The 27,962-nt window shown below is 45.3% G+C and overlaps 3 protein-coding genes across 5 annotated transcripts; 1 reads left to right on the top strand and 2 right to left on the bottom strand.

The window, feature by feature from the left end:
* Window positions 1-945: 945 nt before the first annotated feature.
* ubr7 (ubiquitin protein ligase E3 component n-recognin 7) lies at window positions 946-16,624 on the bottom strand. Of its 2 annotated transcripts, none has more exons than XM_084000930.1 (11): window positions 16,492-16,624; window positions 15,145-15,278; window positions 13,794-13,854; window positions 5,905-6,000; window positions 5,503-5,556; window positions 5,272-5,377; window positions 3,071-3,138; window positions 1,968-2,177; window positions 1,352-1,526; window positions 1,179-1,240; window positions 946-1,085 (listed from the first exon to the last, which is right to left on the bottom strand). In XM_084000930.1, exons 1-11 carry the CDS (start codon window positions 16,606-16,608, stop codon window positions 999-1,001), a joined length of 1,170 nt encoding a protein of 389 aa, XP_083857056.1. In that variant the 5' UTR covers window positions 16,609-16,624; the 3' UTR covers window positions 946-998. The 2 variants fall into 2 exon arrangements, with proteins under 2 accessions (XP_083857056.1, XP_083857055.1); XM_084000929.1 differs by having other exon boundaries at window positions 3,071-3,144.
* A 1,094-nt stretch (window positions 16,625-17,718) lies between these two features.
* LOC311007894 (uncharacterized protein) lies at window positions 17,719-20,195 on the top strand (the record flags this gene model as incomplete). 2 transcript variants are annotated; one of them, XM_084001284.1, is made up of 3 exons in its annotated part: window positions 17,719-17,906; window positions 19,664-19,820; window positions 19,859-20,195. In XM_084001284.1, exons 1-2 carry the CDS (start codon window positions 17,735-17,737, stop codon window positions 19,780-19,782), a joined length of 291 nt encoding a protein of 96 aa, XP_083857410.1. In that variant the 5' UTR covers window positions 17,719-17,734. The 2 variants fall into 2 exon arrangements, with proteins under 2 accessions (XP_083857410.1, XP_083857409.1); XM_084001283.1 differs by lacking the exon at window positions 19,859-20,195 and having other exon boundaries at window positions 17,725-17,906; window positions 19,613-19,782.
* A 2,811-nt stretch (window positions 20,196-23,006) lies between these two features.
* On the bottom strand, window positions 23,007-27,768 carry tmem251 (transmembrane protein 251). Its single transcript, XM_084000518.1, has 2 exons — window positions 27,684-27,768; window positions 23,007-23,667 (listed from the first exon to the last, which is right to left on the bottom strand). Exon 2 carries the CDS (start codon window positions 23,657-23,659, stop codon window positions 23,294-23,296), a length of 366 nt encoding a protein of 121 aa, XP_083856644.1. The 5' UTR covers window positions 23,660-23,667; window positions 27,684-27,768; the 3' UTR covers window positions 23,007-23,293.
* Between the last annotated feature and the right edge of the window lie 194 nt (window positions 27,769-27,962).

Here is a 27,962-nt window from a genome sequence, read left to right on the forward strand (position 1 = left end):
TGGGCGAGCCGACCAGCGTTTCTTTACTTTCGGTTTTGTGGCGAGTCATGAGAATAACGCCGCCGAATCTCCGTTTATGGTGGGAACTACGACGGTATGTGATCGTCTTCCAACCTCTGACTTTAATTCTTGATGAATGAAAACATGAGTCTGTCTTGCACCGGTCAAAGAATTTCACGGTGCGGAGGCTCATAAATGTAGTGTGGAAACACTTCACTTTTCCAAAACTCCTCGTTGTCCCTTTAAATAAATAAATAAATAAAATTCCCGGGTTGGCCAGGAAGTGTACGTGATTCCCGGGTTTATATCTATGATTTGGGTGAAGGAGGAAGTTCTTTTTCCAGATGAGTTTTTCTTTCTCAGACATTCGAACCAGCTCAGTTTGTCTGTGGCTCAGTGGAGCGGCTCGTCCACCAACCGGACGGTCGATCGGTGGTTCGATTCCTTGGGCAAGACACTGAACCACACTTACCCCCCGATGAATGTGTGTGAAGGGTTGAATGTGACGTACAACCCACCCTGGTAACCCTGGTAACCCTGGTAACCCTGGTAACCGTACCCTCACCGTCGCCACATGAACACGTGACCAGCTGACGTCGCGTTACGGCAGAAAACTACGTTTACGTTCTTAAATGTTGAATCACGGAGGAACGAGGTAAAACTCCTGTAGCTTCACGGTCCTGTTTCTATGACGACAGTTATATTATATATATTATAGTGACCTCATCATTTTACTCGCCAAAACGTATTTTTACCTGCATTTGGCGATTTTAAACCTGCTGTTGAGCATGACATCATCATGACATCACCATGACATCATCATGACATCATCATGACATCATCATGACATCATTATTACATCACTGGAACACGATGACATCACTACAGCGCTGGTTTGTTTTTATTGTTTTTATTGTTTTTCATTACAAAGGAAACAAACAGGTGTTGACGTCCAATCAGCTGGTCCACAGGAAGTGATGTCAGAGGTCGTCAGGTCGTCAGGTGCAGGAGAAGGCGTCGTCTCGTCGTCTCTTCCTGCTCTGCTGCTGCTCGAAGAACTGACGGATGTCGTCGGGGGTAACCACCTGTCAGAGGTCAAAGGTCAAAGGTCAAAGGTCATCAGCTCACAGGTCACGTTCAGGGTCAAAGGTCAACGGTCACGTTCAGGTGAAACTCACTTTTCCTTCAGCAGCGAATCTCTGCAGGAAGTCCTTCAGCTCCGTCTTCATGTCGTTGTAGCCTGAAGAAAACACACAGACAAGGTAACACACCTACAAGTACTGCAGTAGTACTGTAGTAGTACGTGTAGTAGTACTGGTAGTACTACAGTAGTCCTGGCAGTACTACTGACCGTGGATGATCTCCAGCTGCTGAACGCGGTTCAGGTTGTCGAGCGCCGACATCAGAGGGTCTCGACCTCCTGGTCCTTCGTGTTGCTGCTCGTTGTTTTTCCCTCTGGTCTCGTAGGCGACGACCGTGTCGCTGTCGTCCAGCAGGAAGGACAGGCCGGACTCGGACAGGCGATCCTAGGACACGGGGGACAGGACGGGTCACCATGACAACACCAGAGCCTCCACGGTCACCATGACAACACCAGAGCCTCGGCCAATAGAGAGCCGAAGAGGAAGCAGGAAGTACCGTCGCCATGGGAACTCAACTCAAAGTCTCCATGTGAGTGAACAGTTTTCTCTGAGCTTTGACCTGTTTAAAACACCACGGTTCATGAAGAGAAACCAGCAGTTTGTTGTCACGGCAACAGAAGAATGTATTTAGTGTGAAGACAGATCTGGTGTCACCAACGGACACGGGAAAGGAAGGCGCCATGTGGTCGCCATGGTGACGTCACTACGCCACCTGGAGTCTCTATGGGTTAGGGTTATCATCACACTATTCACTCACATGGAGACTTGTTCTGGATTGAGTTCCCATGGTGACGTTACTTCCTGCTTCTATTGGAGCTCAGTCACCTTGCAGGCGCTGCAGCAGCAGAGTCTGGATCGCCACGACGACGGCCAGAACACGGCTCCTGATTGGACGGTGCTCCGACCAATCGCCTGCAGCTCCTTCAGTCTGCAGCTAGGCTCCGCCCCCTCATGGCTCCGAGGCTCCGCCCCCTCTCTCCGAGGCTCCGCCCCCTCGCGGCTCCGCTTGTTGCTGGGCTCGATGACATCATCAACCTGCGGCGGTCGCGTTCGTTACACAGGTTAGTACTTTAATTGAGGAGGAAAATATCTGTCATCTTTTTTTTGAATGTCGCTATACTCATTTGTTTTGGATAGAACTAGAAAACATGTTTGAATGTTTGACAGGAATCAAGATTAAACTCAAAGAAAAAGATATAATTCTTATGTATGATGAAAAAAACCTTAAGGGAAAGGAATTGTTTTTGTTGAATCTTTTTATTTTACAAGGAAAATATTATGTCCATAAATGTAAATGGTCCAAAAAACCATATTTTTATGAGTTTAAAATAGAAATAAGATATTACATGCAGTTATTACAAAATATGAAAGACAGAAAAGCTCTAAAAACCTTAGAATATTATAAATTATTGCAAACAACTATTTAATAATACCTATGATATATGTATTGTATTATATATATTACGTTATGTAGTAATGTGGTATGTGTGACATATGATATATATATGTATGATATAGTATATATATATATATATATATATATATATATATATATATATATATATATATATATTTTTTTTTTTTTTAATATATAATGGTATAGTGTTGGTACCCCTTTCAGTGTATATATGTATATATTTTTTGTTTGTCTATTCATTGTATGTTTATTTGTATGTGTGTATATATAAATGTTTAATAAAAAAAATAAAATAAAAAAAAGGTTAGTACTTTAACTAGTACTCTAAAGGTTGAGTCTAGACTTAAACCATCAGCTTCTGGTCCTGTGGTGGTGACTGTAGTTACTATGACAACCTCCAGACTCTTCAACTAGTACTCACTTCTCAGCGGCCTAACACACCTGTGGTTACTATGGTAACACACCCGTGGTTACTATGGTAACACAGACGTGTCCAGTTTCATCCTCTCACCTGTTCTTGTTTGTTCTGAACTGAGTTTGAATTTCCTCCAGTTTCCTCCTTCACCTGCGCCGCTGCACCTGCAACTGACCAGGAAGTAGATCACAACCAGGAAGTAGCTCAACCAGGAAGTAGCTCAACCAGGAAGTAGCTCAACCAGGAAGTAGCTGACAACCGGGAAGTAGCTCACACAGGAAGTAGCTCAACCAGGAAGTAGCTCAACCAGGAAGTAGCTGACAACCGGGAAGTAGCTGACAACCAGGAAGTAGCTCACACAGGAAGTAGCTCAACCAGGAAGTAGCTGACAACCAGGAAGTAGTGTCACTACCGGATTTGCATCGCTACCCCATTTGTGACTTGGACAAACTTCATTAGGGCACTGCCCGATTCGCGTACAAGCAGAAGTCTGCTTAAAGTTCTGCTTTTAGTGTTTACATTTTTGAACTGTCATTTTCTGTTGTACTTTGTAGTTTGGCCTTGGTGTCTCCACAGATCCACCGGAGCTCCATCTCTCTGCACCAGCCGCCGCCTGAACCAGTATGCCATCCAGTCCTCCCATTAAGCTGGTCTGCTCTCTCTTCCTATGAACCAGTCTGCCTTCCAGTCCTCCCATTAAGCTGGTCTGTCCTCCCTTCCCATGAACCAGTCTGCCATCCAGTCCTCCCATTAAGCTGGTCTGTCCTCTCTTCCCATGAACCAGTCTGCCATCCAGTCCTCCCATTAAGCTGGTCTGCCCTCTCTTCCTATGATCCAGTCTGCCATCCAGTCCTCCCATTAAGCTGGTCTGCCCTCTCTTCCTATGAACCAGTCTGCCACCCAGTCCTCCCATTAAGCTGGTCTGTCCTCTCTTCCCATGAACCAGTCTGCCATCCAGTCCTCCATTAAGCTGGTCTGTCCTCTCTTTCTATGAACCAGTCTGCCATCCAGTCCTCCCATTAAGCTGGTCTGTCCTCTCTTCCTATGAACCAGTCTGCCATCCAGTCCTCCATTAAGCTGGTCTGTCCTCTCTTCCCATGAACCAGTCTGCCATCCAGTCCTCCCATTAAGCTGGTCTGTCCTCTCTTCCCATGAACCAGTCTGCCATCCAGTCCTCCCATTAAGCTGGTCTGCCCTCTCTTCCCATGAACTAGTCTGCCATCCAGTCCTCCCATTAAGCTGGTCTGTCCTCTCTTCCTATGAACCAGTCTGCCATCCAGTCCTCCCATTAAGCTGGTCTGTCCTCTCTTCCTATGAACCAGTCTGCCATCCAGTCCTCCCATTAAGCTGGTCTGTCCTCTCTTCCTATGAACTAGTCTGCCATCCAGTCCTCCCATTAAGCTGGTCTGTCCTCTCTTCCTATGAACCAGTCTGCCATCCAGTCCTCCCATTAAGCTGGTCTGTCCTCTCTTCCCATGAACCAGTCTGCCATCCAGTCCTCCCATTAAGCTGGTCTGCTCTCCCTGCCTCCCTTGCCTACCAGAAGCTTCCTCCTTCAACTCTTGTTAACATTTCCATGTTTCTCACATTTTCTATTATAAACTGTAGTTTATAGTATAGAAGTATAAACTTCTTGTCTGTAACAACATCTCTGTCCTGGGTGATGATCCCTCCTCTGTTGCTCACCCTGAGCTTTCTCCTGGTTTTCCCTGTTAAAAGGGTTTTCCATGGAGTTTTTCCTCAGTCAGTTTTCCTCAGAGGCAAACTGTTGGTAAAAACGGGCTACACAAATAAAATTGCCTTGCCTTGCCTTTACTCTTGTCTTTTCTCGCCGGCCTCATCACCATGACAACCACAAACAATCTAACCAACAATCTAACTAACAAACTAACCACAACACGGCTGTCTTATGACGGACGTCCACGGTGCTACAACATGTCAGTTAAACAGCCTGACATACTGGTCTGCGCATGCACAGACCAGTATTTACACAAATCAGGCAGCGATGCAAATCGGGTAGTGACAAGTAGCTCACACAGGAAGTAACTCACACAGGAAGTAACTCACACACAGGAAGTAGCTCACACACAGGAAGTAGCTCACACAGGAAGTAACTCACACACAGGAAGTAGCTCACACAGGAAGTAGCTCACACACAGGAAGTAGCTCACACAGGAAGTAGCTCACACACAGGAAGTAGCTCACACAGGAAGTAACTCACACACAGGAAGTAGCTCACACAGGAAGTAGCTCACACAGGAAGTAGCTCACACAGGAAGTGTCAGCTGATTGGTTACCTGCCAGGTGAGCGGCGTAGGTCCAGAGGAACAGGTGTTTGTTCATACACGACTCACAGATCATCTCCTGCAGCTCCACGCAGTCTGGAGCCGCACGGCCCAGGTGCTGCATAATAATAATAATAGTAATGGATTACATTTATATAACATTTATATCGCTGAACAGGTGAGGTTCAGGTCCACCTGGTCTACACCTGGTCTACACCTGGTCCTGGTCTACAGGGGACTCACCCGGCCGTGCAGCCAGTCCTCACACACCACACACTGGATCATCTCGTCCTCCACCTGCCATGAAAACAACCACACACAGAGACACAGACAGAAGGTCAGGTGAGTCTCAGGTCTCAGGTCTCAGGTCTCAGGTGAGGGTCTCAGGTGAGGGTCTAGGGTCTAGGGTTAACCCTAACTCTAGACCCTAGACCCTAACCCTGGTCTAGGTGTGTGTCTCACCTGGTCTAGGGGGTCCGGGTACGGTTAGGGTCTAGTCTCACCTGGTCTAGGTGTGTGTCTCACCTGGTCTTGGGGGTCCGGGTACGGTTAGGGTCTAGTCTCACCTGGTCTAGGGGGTCTCACCTGGTCTTGGGGGTCCGGGTAGGGTTAGGGTCTAGTCTCACCTGGTCTAGGGGGTCTCACCTGGTCTTGGGGGTCCGGGTACGGTCGGCTGCAGGTGCAGTAAAGTCCAAAGAAGTTGTGACTGTATTTATTCAGAGAGTTGTTGTCGTCTTTGTCCTGAAACAAACACAACGTCATGACACCTGTACTACACCTGTACTGATTCTGGTTAAACTAGTTAAACTGGTTAAGGTGTAAAGGGTTAAAGGTGTTTAGCTCCGTGTGCTGAGGCCCCGGTTCGAATCCCGCGCCGAGCGGCCCTATGCTGCGTGTCATTCCCTCTGGGGGTGCGTTCCCATCGCCCTCTAGTTCCCTCTAGTTCCCTGAGGTGGTTACACGGTTACTGGTTAACTCTAACTACCCTACACAGGGTTCTCCATGTTCAGGGTGGTTATGGTTATGTAAATTAGCCGGGCTACCTGTTAGCTACCTGTTTAACTTTAATAACTCAGTGACTCAATAAACGCTCCATGAAAAAATATTTTCTCCAGCGGATATCTGACTGAGCTAACTGGAGTAGTTTCATGTCGTGTCCCACAACGGGAGGGTTTTAACAGCTGACGTCCTGGTGGTAGCTTAGCTGCTGTTAGCTTAGCTACCGCCGTTAGCTTAGCTACCGTTAGCTCAGCGAATGCCATTAGCTTTGCTGCTGCCGTTAGCTTAGCTACCGTTAGCTGTCCCTGTCAGCTGCAGCCACTGATGCTTTCTACACACCCTGATGCCCCAAAACTGAATAAATACAACACATTGCAACACAAAACACACACACAGAAATTTCAGATCTGTCTAAACGGTGATAGTGGCGTGAAATAGTGTTGGGCGATTTTGACATTCTCAGATCGTCCCAATCGCCCTCCCAGGAGATCGCCGATAGACCTATCTATCGCTGGGGTCCGGGGGGGGGGGGGGGGGGGGGGGGGGTATGAGTTATGCTTTTACCGTGCCCTGCTGTCATGCATGCGCGCTTCTCTCTCTCTCTCTGTGTGTGTGAGGGCTAATAACGGAGAAAGAGCGCTAGCCTATGATCAATGAACGGAACAATATTGCGTTGCCGAAAGCCGAAAAATCTATTCATGGCGGACGTAATTTATTTGTGGCATTAGTGAACACCTGGTCGGGCTGTGAGTTACAGGGCTGGCGTCGGCAGAGTCACAGCCACAACACCAGCTAAACGTGTTTCCTCTGATGTGAGGCGGAGTGGCCATCCTGTTCACCACAGAGAGTTTGTGTGTGGTCATATGACTACCTGGCTCCGTCTGATTGGACGTCGCCAGTGGCTGCATTTGATTGGTGAAACACTGTCATTTGACAGAGTATCTGTTGGAAGCAGCCAGAGAAGCGGCTTCATTAAAACAAAACAAACAGATTGCGCATTGGATCAATTTTACTGTAGGTTCTCTCTCTCACAGACAGACAGACAGACAGACAGACAGACAGACAGACAGACAGACAGACAGACAGACAGACAGACAGACAGACAGACAGACAGACAGACAGACAGACAGACAGACAGACAGACAGACAGACAGACACACACACACACACACACACACACACACACACACACACACACACACACACACACACACACACACACACACACACACACACACACACACACACACACACACACACACACACACACACACACACACACACACACACACACACACACACACACCACCTGCCTCTTCACTGTGCTGCAGCAGGGGGCTGCTTGTCTGTTCCTCTGAGCTCCTCTGCATGGATCTGTATGGGCTCCTACAGGCCGGTACTGAGAATTAACGTGCCGGGTCCGGGTGTTGGAGCGCATCTGTCAGGGTCCGCGGTCCCATGAAAACCAATCAACACCGGACATATTCATGATATCATTAAAAAAACTAAAACGGACGCGTCGCGGACACGCCGGCCAGGACGTGAAAAGTGGACGTGTCTGGGCCAAAGAGGACGTTTGTCCACCTGCCTGATAACGTTGTTAAAGTTATAACGTCGGCTTTTAACCTCTAGCTGCGGCTAACGGCTAATAATAAGACAGTAGTGATGAGTAAATCCAAACGGAATCTGCGGACTTTTTTCTGGTTTTCTGCGGTGATTCAGGAGGAAAATCTGCGGGATTCTGCGGAGTAGTTTCTTTTTCTTTTATGGTTTTAAACAATTATCTAGTACAATAATCCATGTGTTTAGAGCAAAAATAGCATCTTTTAACAAGCAAAATCCTGTATTAAAATTGCCTCATGGGTGGGTGGTGGGTGGAAGGCTGGACACTCCTGTACTTTCTCGCCTGCAGCATCAAGTCAGAACCCAGACGCTCCCGGAGAAAAACTTATGTTATTGCTGTTGCACCCGTCTCTCCTCTTTACTTCCCTTTCTATCTCTCTCTCTTTCTTCCTCTCTCAACCCAACCAGTCAATGCAGATGGCCGCTCACCTTGAAGCCTAGTCTACCTGAGGTTTCTGCCCCGTTAAAGGGGAGTTTTTCCTTAACACCCTCGCCAAGAGCTTTTTTGCACAAATAAATCGGTGGAGCATAAAAACTGTTTGTGCAGACTTCCCTCTTTTTAATCATTGGAAAAGTTTTATGTCCTGCACCAGCACTTAAACGGATGTGCATAGTGCTACTTTAAATAAAATCCATATAAGGAGCTGCCACGCTGACGTAATGGAACCCACTGTGACCTCACTGGAATGACACCAGCATTTTAGCTGACAATATAAAGGTAACCGCAGAGACCTCAGATTCAATCACTGCTCAAAACTCCTGCAGATAGAAAGAAAGCTTTAAGGGCCAGAAAAGCTGCTGAAAACATGAAAGACCAGGCAAGTGTCACTGAAGAAATGTGCATGTGTCCTCTGGGTACCTCTGATATGCCTATAGGTGCAGGGCAACATAGGCGTGAGTGCTGCGTAGCAGCCTGAACTCTGGATGTGAGAATCTAGAAAAGCTAAAAGTACCACAAAGTCAAAGATATAGTCACCATATTGACACCATGTAGTCGTTTTTATTCAATAGAAAACAATTTACTTAACATTTCATGGAACATATTCAATTTAGGCTACGCAAATGTGTAAAAAAAAATCAACTCTGAGCATATGTACAAATTAGGATATTTCAATAAATAATGTCATAAAGACATAAATAAATAGGTAAATATAGTGCAAATTCTTATTCATATTCAATAGATATCTGAAACAAAAACAATTTTAAAAGGTTTTAAATAACCTAAATACATATTGAACCACAAAACAACAGGTTTGTTTTATGTACAATGGAAAAGAACAGCTTATTTAAGATTAGAACAAGACCCTGCATTACTTAAAGGGACAACGAGGAGTTTCTATTCGGTTATAAAAAAGTCTCACATTAATGTGGATGAATCTACGCTACCCACGCTTGTTACTGGCTCCATTTTCGCTAAATATATCGTTCTGTCTCTATCGTTATTTTGTTATTATTAGTGGGGGTGGAAACGCTGGTCGAGCCGACCAGCGTTTCCTTCGTGGCGAGTTATGAGAATAACGCCGCAGAATCGCCGTTTATGGTCGGAACTACGATGGTATGTGAACCTCTGACTTTAATTTTTGATGAATGAAAACATGAGTCTGTCTTGCGCCGGTCAAAGAAATGTACGGTGTGCGCGGAGGCTCATAAATGTAGTGTGAAAACGCTTCGCTTTTCCAAAACTCCTCGTTGTCCCTTTAAAGCAGAAGTAAGCGATCCGGTCGTTTTGGCTAATGCTGCGATCCAGGCAGGCTTTTGAAATCGTAAATTACAGCTTCAAGTCACGACTTACGACTTTGTAGCGTTCCAGGCAACCCACTCGTGTTTTTCCGACCTGTTTTACCGGTGAAAGTCACTATAACGGCCACTCGTAACTTCTGACCCATGAACTCGTACCAGATCGAACTGGTACCACTTCACGGTCGGAAAAACACGAGTTACGGGCTGCCCTGAACGCACCATAACAGTCCTCGTCGCTACGTCACCACATTCACGGCGTTCCTTGGCTGCACACACAGCCCTGCATGCCGTTCTCTCTCCTCATTGGATAAAAACTGTAGGATACGATAAATGTTTTCTCCTGGGCTCAGAGCAGAGCAGAGTGACTGACAGACCCGTGTTTCAGACCAAACACTCTATGTAAGTGATTGCTGTCGGAAGATACAACTATTTAAGACTTATATTAACACAAATATATCACTCACTTCTGCTTTAATTTATCCAATAAATAAATCAGGAACAACTGCATAAATAAATATTGTGCAAATTATTTTTAAATAATCTATGAACCCCCCTGCAACTAGTTTGAAAAAAACTTACATTAACAATCAATAAAAGAGAAAGTAACAGAGTTAACGAGCAAGAAAGCTACACAATCCTCAGCCCCGACAGTGCGGCCATATTCAAACAGCATGAGGAGGTTCTCCAGTTGACCATGAATAGTGGCAGCAGAGGGGTTGGAAGTCTCCTGCAGTTTGGTAATGGTGGTCTTGATCTCAGTGCTGTGCTCAACAATGAGTGACTGATTCTTTGTGAGCTGTTGACCACACCTGAATTTCCCTCGGGATCAATAAAGTAAATCAATCAATCAATCAATCAATCAATGAAGATGGCATGGGCCTTTAGAGTAGCTTCTTTCTCTTCTAGCAGCGCTCTCAGGTCCCGAACAGCCTTAGAGGTCAGTGGCTGCTTTTCTGCAGAAATACTGCAAGCAGGGCGGGTCCCTTCCAGCTCCGTCCCACATCTGCTCCGACTACCTGCCAGAGCTGTTCCCTCAGATGGTGGAGGACGTCAAGTGTGCGGTGGAAGGAAAGCCCATCTATGTTTTGTTAAATGAAGCGACAGACGCCTGTGGCCGCTGTGTCCTGGCAGTTCTTCTGCAACCTGTTGGCAGGCCACCTCTGGCAGCAGATGTAGTGTTCCTCGACAGAGTTAACTTCAACACTGTGTCCCAGGCAGTCATTTCTTGCCTCAACAACTACAACATCAACTTCAGTGATGTGTGGGCTTTTGTCACCGACTCGGCAAGCTACATGAAGAAAGCCTTCAAGACCATGCTTCATGGCCTGTTCCCCAACTCCATCCATGTGACGTGTCTGGCACATCTGCTCAACTTGGTGCTGCAGGTCTTCCCAGACACCTTTGAGGACCTCAACAGGGTGTGCGCACTGGTGAAGAGAGTCTTCTGCAAGGCACCTCAACGTCGGCAAGAGCTGCGGGCCTATATGCAGGCATTGGGCTTGGCTCCTGTTATGCCGGTGTTTGCTGTCATGACCAGATGGGGTTCCTGGACTGAAGCTGTCCAGTACCTTGCAGAGAACCTGGACATTTTATGTGACTTCGGCCCATGCCATCTTCACTGTTGAGCACAGCACTGGGATCAAGACCACCATTACCAAAACTGGTCAATTAATTCAATGTCAGCTTCAACCAGAGCCTTGGTGAAATCCAGCACCAACTCCTTCCTCTCAGAAGTTGATGGAGTCTTGGAGAGGCAGGCAGCCAGGGTTTGAGTCCTAGATCGTACTAGAAGACAAAGAAAAGAAAAAGAACAATTGAGACATAGTATTATTATTACACAGAATGTAAGATAAAGTAAACATAAGCTTGTACTTTTACTTTGTATTTAGATGGGGCCATGCATATTAAGGAGCAATACATATTTGATGGAATGTATATGTAGGCTACTGCATTTAGCAGAGATGCCAATTTTAGTCCATAGTAAAAAACAACAACAAATAGCCTAAAATAAAAGCAGCTTGTTGTAATGGAGAGAGTATGAGCCATACAAAAAAAAAAATGATCACAGCCTGAAGCAACACTGTAGCTGCAAATAAGAGAGGAGGCTGCTTTTAATTTATGACAGCTCAACATTGCTACTTTTAAATATGAAGCTTTATCCATTTAAACAAAATAAAATAAGAGCAACAGCAACTGACATTTTAAAATCATGTTTGAATGCAATTATGCAAGTGTGTTTTCCTAGAAAACAAGGCTGGCGTATAAAAATATTTATAAGTACAAATCTCATGGGCTATTCTCTCTGTACAAAGACAACAGAGACCTTTTAAACTGTGTAAACAAAGTGGACATTAAATGTTTGCATTTGAGCAGCACTGTCATACAACATCCGAAAAACACTGAAAATAGCTCATTCTTGGCCACATCAAAGTGAAATTATTAACTTGACCGATTATCCATCTGTGTATGTGACTGCTGCCAGCGCACAACTTCTTTCAGTGTCTCTATACACTAAATATAAATATGAGCTCCTGACGCTCGGCTCAACAGCTGAGCAGCAGCGTCTTCCCTCAGCTGAACATCTGTAGGAGACGCTCAGAGAGAAAGTAACAGCAGCGGATCAGCTGATCTCTCCTCTCTCCCTCCGTAACGCTGGCTCTGATCCGCTCCGCTGGACTTTCAAAATAAAGGTGACGCAGCTCTACATGAGTTAAATAATGAAACAGCGGCGCTTTTACAGCCGGTTTAGGATGAAACTCTGATCATAACCTGGACAGGATGATGGTGATCTAGCCGCCGGGTTAAAAGACAACCACCCTCCTGTTACAGTTAAGCCGGCTTTTTACGTTCAACTCGCTAACCCAGTATACTCGCCGTCATAGTGACAACCGGAGTCGTCTAAACACGGTGACAACACATTTAAATTAATTTAATATGTTAACCAGCTACTTACCCAATCCACTCCTCTTCCTGTTGTTGTGCCTTTGGGACTTCAGATGCTCCAGGATGGGTTGTCTCCTCCTAATCAGCGGAGTGTTGACAAACTTTACAGAAGAGTACGCCCCCGTCCGCATAAAAATCATTATTAAATTCATAGGCCCTGTCAGCCGCGGTGACCCGTGTCGACAAGTGACGCCGCCTCAGTTCTTCTGCTGTGAATCGGTTTTTCGACATTTTTTTTTCTTTTTTTACCGGTAGATTAGTTGTTTTCGATTGTTTTCTTTTGTTGCTGACACAATATTGACAGCGGAAGGGGGCGAGGGCGAGACGCGTTCAAGTAAACTGCTACACTACTGTGTTCAAAATTCCGCGGAAATACCGCGGAGTTTTCGTCGGAGCTCCGCGGCCGCAGATTCCGTGCGGGCCTGGTGATGAGGGAGAGGGTGTGTAAGTTAGTGACCTGCCTGCTGCTGTGTGCGCAGGGTTGGGGAGTAACGGATTACATGTAACGGTGTTACGTAATTAAAATACAAAATATGAGTAACTGTATTCCGTTATAGTTACAGTTTAAATTGATGTATTCTGATTACAGTTACTTTCTTTTTTTTTAAAGGATTACTTGGATTACTTTAGCCTACCGCACACGCAGGTTGCCGGACGCTTGTTGCACTGTGGCGAAGTTATAAGGGAGAGGGACGGACAAAATAGAGTAGCCTACTAAACTCGCCGGCCGTCACTGGTGAAGTTGGCTTCATTTTGGTAGTGGCGCTATCGGTGCATGTTTAACAGCAACGTCAGTCACGCTGTTTCCAAAACCACACCGACTTCAGCAGTAAGTTTACAGTAGGCCTCCAACCCGCAGCTGTTGAAGCCCGGACCCGACACGGACCGACACACTAGCATTAATTATTACGAGGCGAGGCCGGCCAAAATAAAAAAATAAAAAAGGAGATTACGCCCGAGGCCCAGCCGGCCTGACGACTCAGATTTTCGGCACGAACCAGGGTCAAACCAGCGCATCCGGTCGGGTTGGACCGTCCATCACCTAGCCCGAAAGAACCAGGCAGCCCAGACCAGAGAGCAGAGGAGAGAGACAGCAGAGTAACAGGTGTGTGTGTGTGTGTGTGTGTGTGTGTGTGTGTGTGTGTTAGTGTGTGTGTGTGTGTGTGTGTGTGTGTGTGTGTGTGTGTGTGTGTGTGTGTGTGTGTGTGTGTGTGTGTGTGTGAACTCACAGGATGTAGTTGACACTGCAGCTCAGGGAACTTCCTGTTGCCACAGTCACAGCGGAAGTTCCTGTAGAAACACTGGAGTTAATTTACATATCAACGCTGTTTAAACCTTCAGATCATCGTATTGATCCTGTATTGATCCTGTATTGATACAGTATTGATACTGTATTGATCCTGTATTGATCCTGTATTGATACAGTATTGATACTGTATTGATCCTGTATTGATCCTGTATTGATCCTGTATTGATCCAGTATTGATCCTGTATTGATACTGTATTGATACAGTTTTGATTCTGTGTTGATCCTGTATTGAAACAGTATTGATCCTGTATTGATCCTGTATTGATTCTGTATTGATACAGTATTGATCCTGTATTGATACTGTATTGATTCTGTATTGATACAGTATTGATTCTGTATTGATCCTGTATTGATCCTGTATTGATCCAGTATTGATCCTGTATTGATACTGTATTGATACAGTTTTGATTCTGTGTTGATCCTGTATTGAAACAGTATTGATCCTGTATTGATCCTGTGTTGATCCTGTATTGAAACAGTATTGATCCTGTATTGATACTGTATTGATACAGTTTTGATTCTGTGTTGATCCTGTATTGAAACAGTATTGATCCTGTATTGATCCTGTATTGATTCTGTATTGATACAGTATTGATCCTGTATTGATACTGTATTGATTCTGTATTGATACAGTATTGATTCTGTATTGATCCTGTATTGATACTGTGTTGATCCTGTATTAATCCTGTGTTGATTCTGTATTGATACTGTATTGATCCTGTATTGATCCTGTATTGATTCAGTATTGATCCTGTATTGATCCTGTGTTGATTCTGTATTGATACAGTATTGATCCTGTATTGATCCTGTATTGATCCTGAATTGATACTGTATTGATCCTGTATTGATACTGTATTGATCCTGAATTGATACTGTATTGATCCTGTAATGATCCTGTATTGATCCTGTATTGATCCTGAATTGATACTGTATTGATCCTGTGTCGATCCTGTATTGATCCTGTATTGATGCAGTATTGATACTGTATTGATACTGTATTGATCCTGTATTGATACTGTATTGATACTGTAATGATCTTGTATTGATTCTGTATTGATCCTGTATTGATCCTGTATTGATTCTGTATTGATCCTGTATTGATCCTGTATTGTTCCTGTATTGATCCTGTATTGATACTGTATTGATTCTTTATTGATCCAGTATTGATCCAGTATTGATCTGTATTGATCCTGTATTGATACAGTATTGATCCTGTATTGATCTGTATTGATCCAGTATTGATTCTGTATTGATCGGTGTGTTACACTCACCTCTTGGTGTAGAGTTCAAACAGGTCGTGACCTTCGTGACATTTGTATGAACACGCCAGACACACGCCGGCCGCTTCGCCGCCCTTCGGCGTGCAGGTGCTGCAGGCGTAGAGCGCCTGACGCTTCACGTAGCCCTGCACACACACACACACACACACACACACACACAGAGAGACACACACACACACACACACACACACACACACACACACACACACACACACACACACACACACACACACACACACACACACACACAGATCGATGATCAGCTGATCAATAGATTAGAATATAAACATTAATCTGTTATTGTGATAAACACGACTAGTTTCTCTGATACTGATGTAAACAACAGGATACACACAGTGTGTACTACACGCAGTACACAGTACAGCAGCAGGAAGTATCCGGTACCATACTGTGTGTTTACTATAGTAGAGGGTTAGTAGCAGTAGTAGTAGTAGTAGTACTAGTTTAGTTTAGTTTATTAGTTTAATAAGGGACAATGTGCAATTACATTAATCATTTAAAAGAAAACAATGAAAAGATGGTTGCACCAGATTTAGCTCCCAGCTAATTTCCATCTGTAGTCTCTACACATAACATACAAGTAGTAAAATACACAGAATACAAGCTACTATACAACGATGAGGCATCAACAGACACAGTTAGACAATGGACAACACTTAGACAACAACATGTATGAGGTAGACAAAGTGCAAAGTGCTCATAGCAGCAAGATTATTCATAGTATTGATAATAATAAATAAAGTAATAAAAGGTAAAACATGAAAGTGGCAACATGTAATACCAACGACTGTAGTTCTCAGTTACAATAAATAAAAAGTTACCAGCTATGGTGATGTGACAGATATCAGATGGAAACAGAGACAGGAAGTGCTAAGGACAAAGAGAAACAGCCCAGTGAGTCAGACAGAACCTGACAGCGCCACCTAGTGTTGGAAGCTGTGATGACTAAGGAGCCGTTTCTCTGTGATAGAAGCTGAGATAGTTTTAGTTGGTCTTCAGGTCGTTATGGAAACTGTTCCATTCACCAACGGCCTGAACAGAAGAAGCTGATTTACAGTACAACACTACTACAGTCTCCACTCGTCACAGATTCAAGCTCTGGTACTGGTTCGTAGTAGTACTATAGTAGTAGTACCTGAGGGTAGGAGCAGTACTATAGTAGTAGTAGTAGTATTGCAGTAGTATTGCAGTACCTGAGGGTAGGAGCAGTACTATAGTAGTAGTAGTAGTATTGCAGTAGTATTGCAGTAGTACCTGAGGGTAGGAGCAGTACTATAGTAGTAGTATTGCAGTAGTATTGCAGTAGTATTGCAGTACCTGAGGGTAGGAGCAGTGGTCCGAGTCGCTTCCCGCCAGAACAGCTGAAGCTTCTTCCTCCAACTCCTCGTCTTCCTCCAGGACGTCGACCAGAGAGACGGTCTGTTCCTCACACATGGTGCTGCTGCTGCACGCACACACACACACACACACACTGATGCTGCTGCTGCACACACACACACACACACACACTGACACACACACTGATGCTGCTGCACACACACACACTCACACACACACTGATGCTGCTGCACACACACACACTCACACACACACACACACACACACTGATGCTGCTGCACGCACACACACACACACAGACACACACACACACACACACACACACACGTTAGTTTTCCTATCAACTCAACCTGACACTGGTTGTCATGGTAACCTGTAGGTCCTGTGTGTTAGATCTGCTGATCAACACCACTGATGACGTCACTGATGACCTAACCCACCACCCCATAATATGTCTGTATTATATTTGTCAACAGTAAAATAAATGAATAAAACAGACCAGAGGACTTCAGCATGTTACCATGGTGATTTAACCTGGTGACAGGTGAACCGTTACCGTAACCCTGACGACAGTTAGACCTGAGGTTACCATGGTGACCAGGCATCGATCAGTCTGATCAGTTAGCTGTTTTCACTGCGTGCTAATGCTAATGCTAATGCTAATGCTAATGCTAATGCTAATGCTAACGGCGCTAAAAACAACAGAAACTCACCGAGTCGAACTGGACCGAACCGGAAGTGAGGACGGACACGTCGCGCGGGCAGAAGCCGCCGCTCAGCGACCGGAGAACTGATCAATGATCAATACAACTGATCAATGATCAATACTGATCAATAACGAGCTGCGGCTCAGTGCGGAGCTGTGCTGCTAGCTGCTAGCTGCTAGCTGCTAACTGATGACAACTTCCGGGTCGCTTCCGCGGGTCGTATTTGGCGGCAGTCTGAGGTCAGAGGTCACGAGGAGAGACCGGATCAATCAACAGCAGAGCCACGGATCAATACAGCTCAATACATCCCATAATACATCCCATAATACATCCACGGACCAGCCAGAGAGGAAACGTAACCACGTCGTGACGCATTCACGTGCTAAAACACCAGCAGCTCTGTCGCTGCTGCCATAGCAACCGTATCATCCTCGAACTGACCGATTGGTCAGACCTGACGCGTCACTTTACGTAGGGTGCGTGATGACGTGATGACGTGAGGCAGCAGATGAAAGATGGCGGCCGTGACGGTCTCGGCGGAGCTGAAGCTCCGGGACGGAACGAGACAGAAAACCCGCGTGCAGGTCCAAAACAACATGACGTCACTGATCCACGGGGTCCGCGAGCTCAACGCGAGCGTCTCGCGGCTCCTCACGGAGCTCGTGCAGCGGGAAAAAGCCCACGGAGGTGAGTTAGCATCCGCTGCTAATGTGTTAGCATCAGCATGTGTTTCTCACAGACACTGTTTGTTTACATACCTATTGTTTACATATATCTATGTTTATATATCTATTGTTTACATATATCTATGTTTACATATCTATTGTTTACATATATCTATGTTTATATCTATTGTTTACATGGGTCATTCCGCCAAAAGAGTGCCATTTGCTCATTGTAACTCTTAAAAATTAAACTTCATTTTTCATTCCATTTCAGTATAGAATTTTTTAATATACACATTTACTCATTCAAAATGAGTAGTGGTCAATCTCAGGCTACTTTATTTAATTTATTGCTGCTTTTATCATTGCATTTTTGAAGAAAAAGTAACAGCAATGAGGGTAACAGCAATGAGTTTTTAGCATAAAATCAGCAATTGTATGAAATCTAGCCAAATAGCATCTATACTAATAGCTGGAGCACACAGAGCACATTCTTAGGATTTAACTGAATATTTTACTTTTGATATCAACAAACACTGTCTAGAGATAATTTAGGTAACAGGAATGAGTTTTAAGAGTGACGGACCCTGACATAGCTACAATATCATTCAATTTCAGGAAAAATAAATTACAGAATTTAATTTTGGTCTTCCCATGACTTTCAAAGGACCTTAATGATGTCACTTCCAGCAGAACATGTCACTGGTGGAATGTTCCAAAACTTTTAGAGTGTAGAATGTGTCCGGGTAACAGCACTGAGTGAAAACCTGGGGACGGGACTAAAATGTGAATTTTAACCAAAATATAATTAGGTTTTAATTTAAAAAATGTTATATAAGTGTAGATATAATATAAAGTCACACTAATATGCAAAAAAAATGAGATTTTAGAAGGATTTTATTCATAATGCATTGTGGTAAACTATAGCGTTTGGCTCTGGGGACATGCAACAAAGGCTATGTTTCAGTGCTTTGAAAGCCTTTTTATAGTAATTAAAAATTATATATCTTTAATTTCTACAGTGATTCATGTGTATGGTGCTTTGTTTATTAATTAAATGCAATTTATATTATATTATTACATGTTTTTATACATTTAATATGCTGGGGACAGAAATGGCACTCTTTTGGTGGAATCGCCCACATATATCTATGTTTATTTATCTATGTTTACATACCTATTGTTTACATATATCTATGTTTATATATCTATTGTTTACATATATCTATTGTTTACATATATCTATTGTTTACATATATCTATGTTTACATATCTATTGTTTACATATATCTATGTTTATATGTTTATATATCTATGTTTACATATATCTATGTTTATATATCCATGTGTTTGTCATAGTGTAGAGGGTTAGTACTAGCCTAGGGATCTATGAGGAACACATCATGGATATATATTTATATATATTTATATATATTTATACTGACTATGTGATGGAGAGAAACCTGCAGCTGGAACTGAGGTTGTCATGGTGACGGTTACTATGCCCACAGATCTAATGTTACAGTGCAGGTCACCATGACAACCTGCACAGTCATAGTTTGGACCTTAAACTCATTTGAGCCTGAACAGCAGCTGTTACCTTGGTTACCTGTTCACCTGTTTACCTGTTGTCTCTGCTGCAGCTGTTACCTTGGTTACCTGTTTCACCTGTTGTCTCTGCTGCAGCTGTTACCTTGGTTACCTGTTTACCTGTTGTCTCTGCTGCAGCTGTTACCTTGGTTACCTGTTTCACCTGTTTACCTGTTGTCTCTGCTGCAGCTGAGGAGCGCGAGGACGGTGATGAAGACGACGGTGATGAAGAGGACGGTGATGAAGACGAGGAGACGGAGGATCCTCTGAAGCCTGAAACACCTCCAGCTAAAAGACTCAGAAGCTGAGACACCTGATGACATCACAGTTGTGACGTCATCACCTGAGGATGACATCACAGCTGTAGGATGACATCACAGCTGTAGGATGACATCACAGCTGTAGGATGACATCACAGACTCAAAGTGAAATGTGACTTTGGATCAGTTCTTGGTGGAAACTTCGTGTTGTAAATCACTCCCTCCCTCTCCACCACATCATGTAGATGTAGGAACGACGGGAGGAGAATTCAGACGCTACACTGTCATTTTCTGGACGTGGTTGCGTCAGCTGATGCTCCAGGTGTTAGCGTGTTAGCTTGTTAGCCTACTGCTGTGACGGAAGCAGACGCGCCGAGAATCATGTAAACAAACCATGGACGTATGAAACAAACCGGACACATCAAAATAAAATAATAAAACCAGAACCTGGCAGGAACATTAGAGGATGTGATTCTGTGTGGTTGTGTTACTCTACAATAAACTGTTGAAATATCTGAAGTTTGGTTTGGTCGACTACTGTTGTGTGTCCCGACCGTGAGCTGTGGCTATTAGCTTAGCTCGTTAGCTGTGGCTATTAGCTTAGCTCGTTAGCTGTGGCTATTAGCTTAGCTCGTTAGCTGTGGCTATTAGCTTAGCTCGTTAGCTGTGGCTATTAGCTTAGCCAAAGACGGTTTATAAACCAAGACCTTTCATGAGGAGTCAGCTTCCTGTATGATGTCACTAGGCTTCTGCACGGCCACGCCCCTTTAGGGAGACCAGAGGCAGCTTGGAGTGTATTGATTCCTATGGGACAATTTAATGTGAACACCGATTATGGTCTGTCCTTTCTCCCCACGGTCACTGAAGCAAATTTTGGACTCATTTTTCACAAGCCACATCTCTTCTGAACAGTTTGACACCAAAATGACAACTTTCAGACGGACACATCAGGAGAAAATCCACTTTGTTCCAGACCTGTCTCTGTCTCTACGACACACAGATCTCCATGGCAACGTCAAACAAACGCCCGCGAACTCCCGTGAAAATGATTTAAATTATTTTCATCATGCTAAATATGACTGTTAGTAGTGTAAATATTTAATGTTATCATAAGAAAATATAAATATCTCACTTTCATCTACCTACAAATTGTATAAATCCACACACACGTTCACAGACGAGGTGGTGACGGTTGGCCACGCCCACTTAGAGAGACAGGAAGTGAAACTGACGGTTGGCCACGCCCATTTAGAGAGACAGGAAGTGAAACTGACGGTTGGCCACGCCCATTTAGAGAGACAGGAAGTGAAACTGACGGTTGGCCACGCCCACTTAGAGAGACAGGACGTGAAACTGACGGTTGGCCACGCCCACTTAGAGAGACAGGACGTGAAACTGACGGTTGGCCACGCCCACTTAGAGAGACAGGAAGTGAAACTGACGGTTGGCCACGCCCATTTAGAGACAGGAAGTGAAACTGACGGTTGGCCACGCCCACTTAGAGAGACAGGAAGTGAAACTGAGGGTTGGCCACGCCCACTTAGAGAGACAGGAAGTGAAACTGACGGTTGGCCACGCCCACTTAGAGAGACAGGAAGTGAAACTGACGGTTGGCCACGCCCACTTAGAGAGACAGGAAGTGAAACTGACGGTTGGCCACGCCCATTTAGAGACAGGAAGTGAAACTGACGGTTGGCCACGCCCATTTAGAGAGACAGGAAGTGAAACTGACGGTTGGCCGCGCCCATTTAGAGAGACAGGAAGTGAAACTGACGGTTGGCCACGCCCACTTAGAGAGACAGAAAGTGAAACTGACGGTTGGCCACGCCCATTTAGAGAGACAGGAAGTGAAACCATTTCATATCATTGGAGCAGCCGTTCATGGAATATCTTTCCATTTATTGAATATCTTTGACTTAGCTCGTCGGATCGTATTTCCTCCATATTCTACTACAGTTTCTTTATTAGATTGATTTAATGCTGCCTGTTATTATGGGATGCTGCTGCCCAACTCCTGCTGCTCAGGCAAACGGAGCCAAGAGTTTACTGCTAAATAACCTAAATAAATCCTAGCTAACATGCTAATTAGCTTGCTGCTCTTCTTCTCTGGTAAAACACGACCGCATTGCATTGTGGGATACGGGAGTAGAAAGTAGTGCACATCGCTTGTTCACTCAGTTTTGCGGTGCATTGTGGGTGTTTTGTCGTCCACTACATAGTGGATGAAATTAATGGCGGAGAATTCGAACAACACTACAACATGTTGAACACACTATATAGTTAGTGAACTACATCCGTGATAGGAGGAGATTTACAACACAGCCTTCATCTCCGACTGGAACAACGAATCAAAAACCAGTTTCAACCAGTTTTCAGTTCAGTTACAGAATTTCTCAACATGTCAGAAACAACTCATTTTCTGTAAAACGTTTCTTTTATTTCAACATGAACAAGATGAAAAACAGTTTGTAATTTGTCTTTTTTCTTTGTGTAACCAGTGTGTCATACGTAATAAATACTGTTCAGTGATTGGCTGGCAGCTCTCAGGTGACCTCTGTTCCAAACATTAAACTGTGGTAACCGTGACAACAGAACTGATGCTTCAGGCAAGTCGTTAAGTAGCGTGCGAGTGCTGGAGGTGCTGCTGTCACCATGTTTAACATCCTCCAGCCAATCACAGCTCAAGACTGTTTAACGCGTCAGTGACGCAACAGGAGGAGGTGGCGGCTGCAAAACCACGTTCAGGGCGCCGCCGGTCCTGTCAGGCGACGCTCGGGGCTCCGGTCCTGTCAGGCGACGCTCGGGGCTCCGGTCCTGTCAGGCGACGCTCGGGGCTCCGGTCCTGTCAGACGACGCTCGGGGCAGAGCTCCGGTCCTGACAGACGACGCTCGGGGCCGAGCTCCGGTCCTGTCAGACGACGCTCGGGGCAGAGCTCCGGTCCTGTCAGACGACGCTCGGGGCAGAGCTCCGGTCCTGTCAGACGACGCTCGGGGCCGAGCTCCGGTCCTGGCAGACGACGCTCGGGGCTCCGGTCCTGTCAGACGACGCTCGGGGCAGAGCTCCGGTCCTGTCAGACGACGCTCGGGGCAGAGCTCCGGTCCTGACAGACGACGCTCGGGGCCGAGCTCCGGTCCTGTCAGGCGACGCTCGGGGCTCCGGTCCTGTCAGGCGACGCTCGGGGCCGAGCTCCGGTCCTGGCAGACGACGCTCGGGGCCGAGCTCCGGTCCTAAATTGCCTTGCCTGTCAGTCCACAGTGAGGGCAGACCTGACACCTGACACCTGACACCTGGCAGACAGAGCAGAGGGTTTACATCCCACTGTTCAAAAGGCACACAGGAAGTGACATCACAGACGGTCTCGTCATCGCAGCCTCTGTGATTGGTCCGTCTCTACGTGTTGATGACAGACGCTGCTCTGTGATTGGTCCGTCTCTAGGTGTTGATGACAGACGCTGCTCTGTGATTGGTCCGTCTCTAGGTGTTGATGACGGACGCTGCTCTGTGATTGGTCCGTCTCTACGTGTTGATGACAGACGCTGCTCTGTGATTGGTCCGTCTCTACGTGTTGATGACGGACGCTGGCCTGTGATTGGCCGGCGGGGCGTGGCGGCGGCTGCAGAGCAGAGCGATGCAGACAGGCAGGATGCCGTAGCCGACGGCGCGCGGGTCGGCCCTGGTGCAGGAGAACAGGAAGAGGAAGAGCTGCAGGTACGGCAGCAGGAAGGCCGACGCCCACATCCAGACAGGAAGTGACATCACGTAGGACCAGCTGACGGCCGGGGGCGGGGCCGAGGGGCCGCCGCCGCTCTGCACGCGCTCCAAGCTGCGCGTGTGCACCTCAAACACGTAGTAGACCGCCGCGACGCTGAGCAGCAGGTAGAGAGCCACGCCCACCCAACCGATCCTCTGACGGAAGTTCATCATCCTCCATTCTGCAACAGAAACCAGTTTATAATCAATAACATCCTCCATACTGCAACAGAAACCAGTTTATAATCAATAACATCCTGAAACCATCTATAATCAATAACATCCTGAAACCATCTATAATCAATAACATCCTCCATACTGCAACAGAAACCAATCTATAATCAATAACATCCTCCATACTGCAACAGAAACCAGTTTATAATCAATAACATCCTCCATTCTGCAACAGAAACCAGTTTATAATCAATAACATCCTGAAACCAATCTATAATCAATAACATCCTCCATACTGCAACAGAAACCAATCTATAATCAATAACATCCTCCATACTGCAACAGAAACCAGTTTATAATCAATAACATCCTCCATACTGCAACAGAAACCAATCTATAATCAATAACATCCTCCATACTGCAACAGAAACCAGTTTATAATCAATAACATCCTCCATTCTGCAACAGAAACCAGTTTATAATCAATAACATCCTCCATACTGCAACAGAAACCAATCTATAATCAATAACATCCTCCATACTGCAACAGAAACCAATCTATAATCAATAACATCCTCCATACTGCAACAGAAACCAATCTATAATCAATAACATCCTCCATACTGCAACAGAAACCAATCTATAATCAATAACATCCTCCATACTGCAACAGAAACCAGTTTATAATCAATAACATCCTCCATACTGCAACAGAAACCAGTTTATAATCAATAACATCCTCCATACTGCAACAGAAACTAATCTATAATCAATAACATCCTCCACACTGCAACAGAAACCAGTTTATAATCAATAACATCCTCCATACTGCAACAGAAACTAATCTATAATCAATAACATCCTCCATACTGCAACAGAAACTAATCTATAATCAATAACATCCTCCATACTGCAACAGAAACCAATCTATAATCAATAACATCCTGAAACCATCTATAATCAATAACATCCTCCATACTGCAACAGAAACCAGTTTATAATCAATAACATCCTCCATACTGCAACAGAAACCAGTTTATAATCAATAACATCCTCCATACTGCAACAGAAACTAATCTATAATCAATAACATCCTCCACACTGCAACAGAAACCAGTTTATAATCAATAACATCCTCCATACTGCAACAGAAACTAATCTATAATCAATAACATCCTCCATACTGCAACAGAAACTAATCTATAATCAATAACATCCTCCATACTGCAACAGAAACCAATCTATAATCAATAACATCCTGAAACCATCTATAATCAATAACATCCTCCATACTGCAACAGAAACCAGTTTATAATCAATAACATCCTCCATACTGCAACAGAAACCAGTTTATAATCAATAACATCCTCCATACTGCAACAGAAACCAGTTTATAATCAATAACATCCTCCATACTGCAACAGAAACCAGTTTATAATCAATAACATCCTCCATACTGCAACAGAAACCAATCTATAATCAATTATCTATTAGTCTATTATAATCTGTTAGCAGTCTGTCTCTGTGTTAGCAGCCTGTCTCTGTGTTAGCAGCCTGTTAGCAGCCTGTCTCTGTGTTAGCAGCCTGTCTCTGTGTTAGCAGCCTGTTAGCAGCCTGTCTCTGTGTTAGCAGCCTGTTAGCAGTCTGTCTCTGTGTTAGCAGCCTGTTAGCAGCCTGTCTCTGTGTTAGCAGCCTGTTAGCAGCCTGTCTCTGTGTTAGCAGCCTGTTAGCAGTCTGTCTCTGTGTTAGCAGCCTGTTAGCAGTCTGTCTCTGTGTTAGCAGCCTGTTAGCAGCCTGTCTCTGTGTTAGCAGCCTGTCTCTGTGTTAGCAGCCTGTCTCTGTGTTAGCAGCCTGTCTCTGTGTTAGCAGCCTGTCTCTGTGTTAGCAGCCTGTCTCTGTGTTAGCAGCCTGTTAGCAGCCTGTCTCTGTGTTAGCAGTCTGTTAGCAGCCTGTCTCTGTGTTAGCAGCCTGTTAGCAGTCTGTCTCTGTGTTAGCAGCCTGTCTCTGTGTTAGCAGCCTGTTAGCAGTCTGTCTCTGTGTTAGCAGCCTGTTAGCAGCCTGTCTCTGTGTTAGCAGCCTGTTAGCAGCCTGTTAGCAGCCTGTCTCTGTGTTAGCAGCCTGTTAGCAGCCTGTCTCTGTGTTAGCAGCCTGTTAGCAGTCTGTCTCTGTGTTAGCAGTCTGTCTCTGTGTTAGCAGTCTGTTAGCAGCCTGTCTCTGTGTTAGCAGCCTGTTAGCAGCCTGTTAGCAGCCTGTCTCTGTGTTAGCAGCCTGTTAGCAGCCTGTCTCTGTGTTAGCAGCCTGTTAGCAGTCTGTCTCTGTGTTAGCAGCCTGTCTCTGTGTTAGCAGCCTGTTAGCAGCCTGTCTCTGTGTTAGCAGCCTGTTAGCAGTCTGTCTCTGTGTTAGCAGCCTGTCTCTGTGTTAGCAGCCTGTTAGCAGTCTGTCTCTGTGTTAGCAGCCTGTCTCTGTGTTAGCAGCCTGTTAGCAGCCTGTTAGCAGCCTGTTAGCAGTCTGTCTCTGTGTTAGCAGTCTGTCTCTGTGTTAGCAGCCTGTTAGCAGCCTGTCTCTGTGTTAGCAGCCTGTTAGCAGCCTGTCTCTGTGTTAGCAGCCTGTTAGCAGCCTGTCTCTGTGTTAGCAGCCTGTTAGCAGTCTGTCTCTGTGTTAGCAGCCTGTTAGCAGTCTGTCTCTGTGTTAGCAGCCTGTTAGCAGTCTGTCTCTGTGTTAGCAGCCTGTTAGCAGCCTGTTAGCAGCCTGTCTCTGTGTTAGCAGCCTGTTAGCAGCCTGTCTCTGTGTTAGCAGCCTGTTAGCAGTCTGTCTCTGTGTTAGCAGCCTGTTAGCAGCCTGTCTCTGTGTTAGCAGCCTGTCTCTGTGTTAGCAGCCTGTTAGCAGCCTGTCTCTGTGTTAGCAGCCTGTTAGCAGCCTGTCTCTGTGTTAGCAGCCTGTTAGCAGCCTGTCCCTCTGTTATTAACCTGCTATTAGTCTGTTATCAGTCTGTTATCAGTCTGTTAGCAGCCTGTTAGCAGCCTGTTAGCAGCCTGTTAGCAGCCTGTCTCTGTGTTAGCAGCCTAGCAGCCTGTTAGCAGCCTGTCTCTCTGTTATTAACCTGCTATTAGTCTGTTATCAGTCTGTTATCAGCCTGTTAGCAGCCTGTTAGCAGCCTGTCTCTGTGTTAGCAGCCTGTTAGCAGCCTGTCCCTCTGTTATTAACCTGCTATTAGCCTGATATCAGTCTGTTATCAGGCTGTATCTCTGTGTTAGCAGCCTAGCAGCCTGTTAGCAGTCTGTATCTCTGTGTTAGCAGCCTGTCTCTCTGTGTTAGCAGCCTGTTAGCAGCCTGTCCCTCTGTTATTAACCTGCTATTAGCCTGATATCAGTCTGTTATCAGGCTGTATCTCTGTGTTAGCAGCCTAGCAGCCTGTTAGCAGTCTGTATCTCTGTGTTAGCAGCCTGTCCCTCTGTTATTAACCTGCTATTAGTCTGTAAGCAGTCTGTGTTAGCAGCCTAGCAGCCTGTTAGCAGCCTGTTAGCAGCCTGTCTCTGTGTTAGCAGCCTGTTAGCAGCCTGTTAGCAGCCTGTCTCTGTGTTAGCAGCCTGTCTCTGTGTTAGCAGCCTGTCTCTGTGTTAGCAGCCTGTTAGCAGCCTGTTAGCAGCTTGTCTCTGTGTTAGCAGCCTGTCTCTGTGTTAGCAGCCTGTTAGCAGCCTGTCTCTGTGTTAGCAGTCTGTCTCTGTGTTAGCAGCCTGTTAGCAGTCTGTCTCTGTGTTAGCAGTCTGTTAGCAGCCTGTCTCTGTGTTAGCAGCCTGTTAGCAGTCTGTCTCTGTGTTAGCAGCCTGTTAGCAGTCTGTCTCTGTGTTAGCAGCCTGTTAGCAGCCTGTCTCTGTGTTAGCAGCCTGTCTCTGTGTTAGCAGCCTGTTAGCAGCCTGTCTCTTTGTTAGCAGCCTGTCTCTCTGTTATTAACCTGCTATTAGCCTGATATCAGTCTGTTAATAGTCTGTATCTCTGCGTGATGAGCCTGTTGTTTCCTTCTCACCTTCCTTCGCGCTGATTCCTTCAAATTAAAACTCTTCTCTGACGGAGCTCGAGCTCCGCTCGCTCTTCTCCTTCTCTTCCTGTTGTGTCACCTGACACTGCTGCTGACGTCATCACGGCTGGTGACGTCACCGCTGACTGGGGCGAAGTCCGTTAATATAATACATCCATGGGCGAGGTGCGAAGCAAAGTGTTGTTGTCAATAAAGAGGAGGAAAAGAAGAAGCACACCATTTAAATCTTTATTTCATTTTATTTATTTACTTATTTTTTATCTCTTT

This window comes from Trachurus trachurus (genome assembly GCF_905171665.1).
Source record: "Trachurus trachurus genome assembly, chromosome: 24".
Taxonomy (NCBI): Eukaryota; Metazoa; Chordata; class Actinopteri; order Carangiformes; family Carangidae; genus Trachurus; species Trachurus trachurus.

Excerpts from the sequence above, each read along its gene's own strand:
- ubr7 (XM_084000929.1), bottom strand. The coding sequence starts at position 16,608 with ATGTGTGAGGAACAGACCGTCTCTCTGGTCGACGTCCTGGAGGAAGAC. Across the intron at positions 5,378-5,502 it reads AGGACTGGCTGCACGGCCGG|CACCTGGGCCGTGCGGCTCC; the intron begins GTGAGTCCCCTG and ends ATTATTATGCAG. Across the intron at positions 1,086-1,178 it reads GATTCGCTGCTGAAGGAAAA|GTGGTTACCCCCGACGACAT; the intron begins GTGAGTTTCACC and ends GACCTCTGACAG.
- tmem251 (XM_084000518.1), bottom strand. The coding sequence starts at position 23,659 with ATGATGAACTTCCGTCAGAGGATCGGTTGGGTGGGCGTGGCTCTCTAC.